Genomic DNA, 8,964 nt, shown 5'->3' on the forward strand with positions numbered 1-8,964 from the left:
CTGACATGAGGCAAAACCAGAACTTTAAAAGTGGTTCCACACAGAGGTAGAAACATGCCCAGACTTTCTCAGAGCCCCCAAATCAATGCAAGGGCAGTCAGATCACACAGGCCCTCACAGGCCAAGGGGAGCACTTTGGCTGTCACTGTGAATTTGATGGTGGATCACAGAAGGGGAAGGAGAATCATCGATAATTTAAGAACATGAGACAGAAGATGTCCCTCTGTGACAGCAAGAGAAAGAAATAAACCCAGGTGTCTCAAAAATCATTTCCATTGGAGAACTTTCCAATCCACACTCCAAGGTCTGGTTCTTTCTTGACCGCTGGATCTCTCACTCATGTCATCTACTTCATCTGCTCCCACCTACCTGGCTGGATGGCTACTGTCTCCTCACTCTTCACATTCCAGGGCTCTTTCCTTTGCTCCAAAAAGGTGATCAGGTCCGGCTTAGAGACAGCGAGACCTGTTTTATTAGAAAAAGTCACATGACTCTTGCTGGGAGTTCTTTAATTGCCAGCTCAGTAGGATACTCAGTAAAGAGGGAACATTATAGAGGATCCTAGAAAATTACTTCCCCAAACACTGTTTCCTGTCAGTTTCTTTAGAATATTTAGGAAGCATTTTAAACACGGGAATCCTGAGCTTCACTTCCAAGTATGACTGAGTCAAAAATAAGGAGAAGGAATTGGATTTTAAAGTGTGGGCAATCATAGTTTATGTCACTCCATTTCTAGAATCACCACTAAACTACAGTGAAGCTTCAACATCATCTCAAGAAAGAAGGCAAATGTCAAGATCAAACATTAGGAAGTCTTTTCTACAACAAACCCACAATTTTTTTTTCCTGGAAGCAGGAATCTGAATTCATTCATATAAAGCACAAGCTCCCAAGTGACATTCTACAAAGGATAGAAATAAAACCCTTAGTTATTAGATATTAGATATTCCAAAGGCAAGTTATCCTCACCCAGACAGACCAGGTTTCTGTAGTTCTCTAACATCACATCCCCATATAAAAGCTTCTGATCTGAGTCCAGGTGTTCCCACTCCTCCTGAGAGAATTCTATGGCCACATCCCTGAATGTCAACAGTCCCTGAAATAAAAATAAATAGCACATTGACCATGTGGCCATAGGCAGAGTGACTCTGATTTATATGAGTGACCTGAAATATTCAATAAGATACTTTTAAACACAATAATATTTTCTAATGTATTCTCTAACTCTGTGGAAAGAGAATGACATAAGAGCCACAAAACCAGTGTAGGTACTATGCCTATATGGAATATAAAATATAAAACTAAGGCATCAAGGCCGGGTGCGGTGACTCATGCCTGTAATCTCAGAACTTTGGGATGCCAAGGTGGATGGATCACCTGACATCAGGAGTTCAAGACCAGCCTGTCCAAAATGATGAAACCCCATCTGTACTAAAGATACAAAAAATTAGCTGGGCATGGTGGTGCTTGCCTGTAATCCCAGCTACTCAGGAACCTAAGGCAGGAGAATTGCTTGAATCGAGAGGTGGAGGTTGCAGTGAGCCAAGATTGTGCCATTGCACTCTAGCCTGAGCAACAAGAGCGAAATTCCGTCTCAAAGAACAAAAAACCAAAAAAACCAAAAAACTAAGCCATCAACATAGGAATATATACATTTTTGAGTCTATATTTACATCATCTACAATTAGTTGTGTATAATTCTCAGGTGGAAAAGTCATGGTGACTTAGAGACATACTTCTCAAATTTTATTGTATTCAACAATAAACTGGAGAACTGGTTCAAATGCAGATTCTGATTCAGGAGATCTGGGGTTGGGGCTGAGTTTCTGCATTTTTAACAAGCTCACCAGTGATGTCAATGCCTCAGTTCCACAGGCCACACTTTTGAATAGCAGAGAGGTAGAACACTGAGGGAAGAATGCAGGGATGATGTGGAATTGAGAGTTTTATGAAATTTACAGGTTATAACATAATAGCAAGAATAGTAGAATCCTTTTTGAACATTTACTATATACTAGATGGCATCCTAGCAGTTTTTCATGTATTGATAAAACCATAAAAATAATCTATGTGAGAAATAATAGTATTCTTCCTCTTTTATAAAAATATTTTGTCAACCCTCCCCATCTGTCTCAAGCCTGAAAATTTTTTTTTTGCCAAATATCTAGTATACAGTAGAGCTTGTATTTTACTCCAGTATCTAACTTAGAATTCATTTTAAAGGGACATACAGGCCAATATGCAGAGATAACCATAAAGTAATGTTCAGAGCAGGTGTCACAACTGAGAAGATGATGAAAACAGGAAGGCAGCAACACAAAACTGATCAAATGATGCTTATGTCATACGCACACACATACATAGAAATGGTAACTATACGTACATGAAAAGTGACGGAACATTTCTTAAGAAAATTAAGAAGTATTTTAAATTGTGTTAAAACTATAAAACTCTTTGTGGATGATGTCTTTTTCTGTTTTTTAAACAAACTATGGAGACTAATATATACAACGATACAAACTAAAATAAGAGCTTGTGCTTCTGAGTCTGCTTTTTTCCCCCCAACTTTTTGTTTTATTTATTCTAAGTGCTGCGTTATATTTTAGAATTTTAAGACAATGGGTATATAAATTATATGTTAATTGTTATCTTTCTCTGAAAATACAGAAAATAAAGGAGTGTATGCTTGTGACATGAATAAATTGAAGTGGAAACCTACAGAAGTGAGGCTTATTTCAGAACTTCCAGTTTCAAAAACCAGTATTTACAGTCAACAAACGTGAGAGCCTTCACTCTCCAAAGCAACCCACAAGCAAAGGGAAACTAGAAAGCAATGGGAGTCTCTGAATTAAACGAGATGGTTTTATACGCATCACTCAGTAAATCCTCCCTCCTAGATACTCATTAACAACAAAGAGAAAAATAACTAGTGAAGGAATCCGGCAGAGAGCACCTGAACCAGGGGAATGAGCTGGTTGTACACCATCGGCTGTAATGAGACGAACTGGTATCAATGCTGATGTACAGATGGACCCATAATCATTATGTGATATCAGTGGGGGAAAAAAGTAAATCATGATCTGAGTAGAATAATAAAATCTGTGGAGAAACATACAGGTGGCCATATTTCTTCAAACTGGCCATGTGACCCTACTTAGAAGCCTGGGCTGAGAACCACTGAGCTAAGCATTCCTCTCAAGCTTCAATATGCATACACATCATTTGGTATTCTGGGGCCTGTGCTAAGGACTGTGATTCTGCAGGTTTGGAAAAGTTCCACGAATCGGCTTAAGACCCATTATCATTAGCAGACAGCTAGAGGAAGCGGGCACAGCACACAGAGTCCCTTACACCCAATACTCTAATCACAACGCAAATACTTTTCATTCACAGCGAGGACCACCAACCACTGTCCTGAAAAATCACATCCTTTGCCAGCCATTTAAAGTCTCCAGAGGCTGGAGAGGACAGTAACATCTAAGTCAGCATTTGGAAAACAGTATGAATACATGCATGAAAGCAGTGTTTACTGAGCTTGTACTACTTGCTCACAGGATGCACTGTGCTGGCAACATCACATGGTGTGAGTTAAGCCACATAAGCCCCTGGGATGTGGGTCCTGAGTATCCCATAATTCCCTGCAAGATTTAGATGATGGCCCAGCCTTTCTCTCTCTTCTTCTGTTTCCCTGTCACTATAAAAGCTAACTATAGACAGATGGGAGGGATACGGAAAAGAAGGGTGAAGTTTAGTTCATAAGGATTTCTCACTGTCGTCTTTACATTGACTTTGTACTACTTGTGGAGCAACTACTGGATCCTCAGGAATGGAAAAAAGGTTGCCAGGTGGGATGTCTCTAGAAGCACTGTTTCAACGAAGAAAAAATTTCAGGCCCCCATATTGTCCTTTGCTCCCACTTAACTGCTTTTGGGTTTGGGGAAATTGTGAGCACCAGCTCTGGAGAACCAGCAAGAGCAACCACTCAGAAGTCTGATCTCCAACAAACAGTTCTGTGAAGGTAGGTTCCAAGATGGGGCCAGACCTGAACCAAATTCAGAAGAGGGTGGATTTGGACAGGGTTGGGGCAGAGCAAGGCTAGGGGCAGTGGGCAGGCCCTAGGCTTCTCATCTCTATGTTGCTGATTTATTTTCAGTCCTGTGTTTTCTAAGCCTGACCACAAGAACTTGACTCCCAGAGTTTTTCTAATTTTGTTTCATCTTTAACTATTTTGTAAATCTATTAACAAGCAATGCAATCAAAATATGTAGGGCTTTCTGGCTGTTGGGGTGATCAGACCCATCACCAGGTCGTGGGGGTGACAAAGTCTGGCGGAGTCAAAGGATTGAGAAAAAGCGGGAGAGAAAAAGTTGGGACACCAGAGGTCCATCGCTATTGTTCAGAGCCTGCAAAAGCCCCGAGCTCTGACAGCACATGCTATTTATTGGTAATCCAACAAAGAAAGAGGTGGTGAGAATGTGGAGGTCAAAAGGACACATTGCATTAAGCACATGATTTACAGTTGTGATGGTTTAGCATTTATATGGAACATGTTCTGCTACTTGAGATAATGGGAATACAATCAATTGAGGAGCCTAGGAGGCTCCTCCTAAGCAAGGAGCCAGCAAGTCTAGATACATTCCTGAGGACATTATGTAAGCCCTGCCTCAGTTTCCCTCCCAACACTCAGCTTTTTCCCAACCATAGGAAAATATTAACCGAATCAAGAGAAAATCAATAGAAATAATAACTCTTCTGTCCATGGGTGGTCCTTCAGGTGGTGACATCAGAACTCACAATGTCAACATAAGGGCAGTGTCCCAAATCAAGCCCAAGTTCCCTGTATACCTCTGTGCTTGCACAGGACCACATGATGCTGAATTTGGCCATTATCCATCTGCTCTAGACTGAAAGTTCCTGGATGGTAGGGACTATGGCTGCTACAAGTGTTGATCTAATGGCCATATGAAATGGAAGCAATTGGTTTACCTATCAGTATGAGTCTCCAGAACTCCTCTTTGTTCTTCACCCACACATTAGAAAACTGGAGCAACTCCCATTTGGATACCAAATAAAGAGATTCCTTCTGCGAGTGGAGGAACAAATCCTGGATGATTCATTCCTTTCCCTCTGAGATGGAAAGAAATTAGACCCTGTTGTCAGCCTGACCTCAGTCTGCACAAGACATCACCAAATGTCTCAAGGTGCTGGTGAGGGAGTCCCTGGTGATCCTGTGCTGATGCCCCGGTAGTGATTTGGGCAGGACAGACTCAGGCTGACTCTGTGGGGCCAGGATACAAAGTGGAACTGCCCCAGTGGAGCCACAGATTCTGGATCCAGGTGTAGTATTACCTATACCTGATCAGCCAACTCTTGGTACAAGGAAGAACAAAATTACCCTACTCCAGTAACACAGCTCACAGGTAGGTGTAGTTTTATTCATGGCTCTGGACAGTGGTGGCCCTGCCCTCACTCTGCTAAGGTGCTGCTTTACACTAACAGATTCTGCCACCAGATACTGCTTGGACCAGAAGGCCCTCACAGAACTGCAGCAGCTCACTGGACAAGATCTGGAAAACTTGAAGGACCCACACAAAAAGTAGGGCTTTACAAAGTCTGTGTCAATTTGTCATAATGCAGAAACTGTACCCTGGATTTTCTATACATCCTCAGTCCAAAGTCTGGCCCTGTCTTGTGGATCCCAGGTGGAGACCAGCCTTTATGTGCAGATCCCAGGCGGAATCAACCTGGCTCTGCATTCTTGGGTGTTGCTGTGAAGACAGGAAAACTAGAGGAGACAGCCCCTCAGGAAGGCTGCTCTCACACATCCTGGAGAACCCCAGGACCTGGGTTCAACATTTGGAGCTGCAGATTTAGGTGTGGGAGGGGCAGGGAATGGCATGCACCCTCTGCAGATTCATGGGCATTTGGGCAAGAGGATGAAGGGAATGTTGAGATTCTCAGGCCTACTCCATGCATGTGTGTGGGCCTGGTTGGTTTCCAGCCCCCATGGCCTCTGAATCAGTTTCAGGTCTGAAGATGCCAGGGGCATGACAGAGCTGGAATGGCTAACTGATGCCCTGTGAACTTATTTTTGTAGAAATCTGGCCAAACTGTTCTAGAAGGGATTAAAGATTCCAGATAAGCAGAGAGACCATTCTGCCTGCAGATTTTCCGGGCAATGGGCACTTTGCTGCACAACTGTGGGTTGTGACGGGAAGTCTTCGAGGGAACATCCCCTCTAGAGTGAGGCCTGTGGAACCTTACATTTCTCAGTGTTTGGGAAATATAATTAAAAACAGAATCATGAGAAAAATGATCCACAACGGTAGAAAAGAAAGCAAATTGTTTTATGACACAATCAGACCAGAATGTGAAGGACATTACAGGCAATCTGCTAAGAGAATGGAAAAACACTCACTCATGAAAAAGTCACCATAATTAGTCCTCAACAGAAGACCTGACATCACCATTTGTCAGATAGAGTTCATCCTAAATTCACCTGGGAACTGGGAGGCCATCTGTGTGTTTTTTGTTTTTTTTTTTTGAGACGGAGTCTTGCTCTGTCACCCAGGCTGGAGTGCAGTGGCCAGATCTCAGCTCACTGCAAGCTCCGCCTCCTGGGTTCACGCCATTCTCCTGCCTCAGCCTCCCGAGTAGCTGGGACTACAGGCGCCGCCACCTCGCCCAGCTAGTTTTTTGTATTTTTAGTAGAGACGGGGTTTCACCGTGTTAGCCAGGGTGGTCTCGATCTCCTGACCTCGTGATCCGCCCGTCTCGGCCTCCCAAAGTGCTGGGATTACAGGCTTGAGCCACCGCGCCTGGCCGCCATCTGTGTTTTTTAATTGGCTACAGTCAAAGGAAAAATAAACTTCATGTCTTCGTGACAGGTAAATTTGCAACTTGAAGCCAGATGCCTGAAGGTAGATGCCTGCTCTCCTAGAGAAACTGTGAGATATGGCTCTCTCTTCTTTGCTATTTACATTTCAAATCAGTGATTCCCAGTTCCTAGAGAAAGAATATCCCGAATCAGAAAGACTGACGGCCAGGCACAGTGGCTCCTGCTTATAATCCCAGCATTTTGGGAGGCCATGGCAAGCAGATCACCTGAGCTCAGGAGTTTGACACCAGCCTGGACAACGTGGTGAAACCCCATCTCTACTAAAAATACAAAAATTAGCCTGGCATAGTGGTGGGCACCTGTAATCGCAGCTATGTGGGAGGCTGAGGTAGGAGAACCGCTAGAACCTGGGAGGCAGAGGTTGCAGTGAGCTGAGATTGCACCACGGCAGTCCAGCCTGGGCAACACAGCAAGACTCAGAAAAAAAAAAAAAAAGACCGACAAAAGACAAAAGCTCTGTTTAGCTGTTAGAATGATTTAAACATATTTCCAAAAGGTAGAAAAAAATTTACATATATTCTCTAATTCTCTACAGTAAGTGCTTCAAGAAAAGGAAGGAGAAACATGCCTTCCCTTATTTTTAAGAAGGGCTATTTCTAGGCCGGGCGCGGTGGCTCAAGCCTGTAATCCCAGCACTTTGGGAGGCCGAGACGGGCGGATCACAAGGTCGGGAGATCGAGACCATCCTGGCTAATACGGTGAAACCCCGTCTCTACTAAAAATACAAAAACTAGCCGGGCGAGGTGGCGGGCGCCTGTAGTCCCAGCTACTCGGGAGGCTGAGGCAGGAGAATGGCGGAAACCCGGGAGGCGGAGCTTGCAGTGAGCTGAGATCTGGCCACTGCACTTCAGTCCGGGCGACAGAGCGAGACTCCGCCTCAAAAAAAAAAAAAAAAAAAAAAAAAAAAAAAAAAAAAAAGAAGGGCTATTTCTAATTTCTATTTGTTTTCACAACAGCGAGATCTAGGGCCATAATCTTGAATTCATGGACATCTGAATTCCAGCAGGTGCTGGATTCAGGCACCTGAGGATTGGCCTGGGACATGCTGCGTGCACGTAAAAAGGGGTTTGTGGGCCAGGCATGGTAGCTCACACCTGTAATCCCAGCACTTTGGAAGGCAGAGGCAGGTGGATCACTTGAGCCCAGGAGTTTGTGATGAGCTGGGCAACACAGTAAGACCCTGTCTCTAAAAAAATTACAAAAAGTAGTCAGGTGTGGGGGGCACATGCCTTTAGTCCCAGCGATTCGGGAGGCTGAGGTGTGAGGATCACCTGAAACCAAGGAGGTCGAGGCTGCATGATCATGCCACTGCACTCCAGCCTGGGCGACAGAGTGAGACCCTGTCAGGGTTTGCGGGGAAGTAAAAGGCAGAAGGGAAGGTGCTGCTAAGAACTCTCGCATGGGGGCAGTGCAGAATTGGTGGAAGGACTGGTTTGTGCTACAGATACTGGCCTAGGCAGGACTATGCTCTGACTAATTCCTGTGTCCATGCAGGCAGATAAGACTATGATCGGGTGGTCCACAAGCCTAGGTTGATGGAGGGACTGGGTTGCTGCTACAGTTTCAGGGTCTGGGGACAAGGATGAGCCAAGAGTCCTTTAGGCACTTGTATGGGAATTTTGGCAGGAAACTCTAGGAGCAAAGGTACTATGGGCACAATTTCTGAGGGTCATGTCTTGTCCTGAAAGGGGCGTGGCCACACCAGTGCCTAGTGGGTGTGTTCAGAGTGGGTGGGAATTATGTGGTGGCAGCACAGTGGGGGCGGGGTCTGTTCTCAGAACTTCTACCCTTTCTATCCTCAGTCGCCTCTCTCCCTGGGAGGAGATGTGTAATAACAGGACAATGTATAGGGTGACAGCTTGTGTGTAGGAGAATACAGCCTCCCTTCCTGGAGACACCCAGAGTCTCTCTCCAGCCCAGGTCTCTGTGCTGCCTTTTTTCTGACAATAAATGTGTGGAGTTTGCTGAACACCAGTCAATTCTCCAACACCAACTGGTTGTCCAACATTCTGACACCACCCAGAGGCAGCACAGACCCCACAAGTTCAGATGTCAGTGCCACAACA

The 8,964-nt window shown here is 44.6% G+C and overlaps 1 protein-coding gene across 1 annotated transcript; it reads right to left on the reverse strand.

The window, feature by feature from the left end:
• Positions 1–283: 283 nt before the first annotated feature.
• ZNF720 (zinc finger protein 720) lies at positions 284–4,887 on the reverse strand. The gene is made up of 3 exons (XM_033219838.1): positions 4,795–4,887; positions 970–1,096; positions 284–465 (listed from the first exon to the last, which is right to left on the reverse strand). Exons 1-3 carry the CDS (start codon positions 4,885–4,887, stop codon positions 347–349), a joined length of 339 nt encoding a protein of 112 aa, XP_033075729.1. The 3' UTR covers positions 284–346.
• Between the last annotated feature and the right edge of the window lie 4,077 nt (positions 4,888–8,964).

The sequence above is a fragment of the Trachypithecus francoisi genome, unplaced genomic scaffold (assembly GCF_009764315.1).
Source record: "Trachypithecus francoisi isolate TF-2019V2 unplaced genomic scaffold, Tfra_2.0 Lachesis_group10, whole genome shotgun sequence".
In the NCBI taxonomy this organism is placed as follows: Eukaryota; Metazoa; Chordata; class Mammalia; order Primates; family Cercopithecidae; genus Trachypithecus; species Trachypithecus francoisi.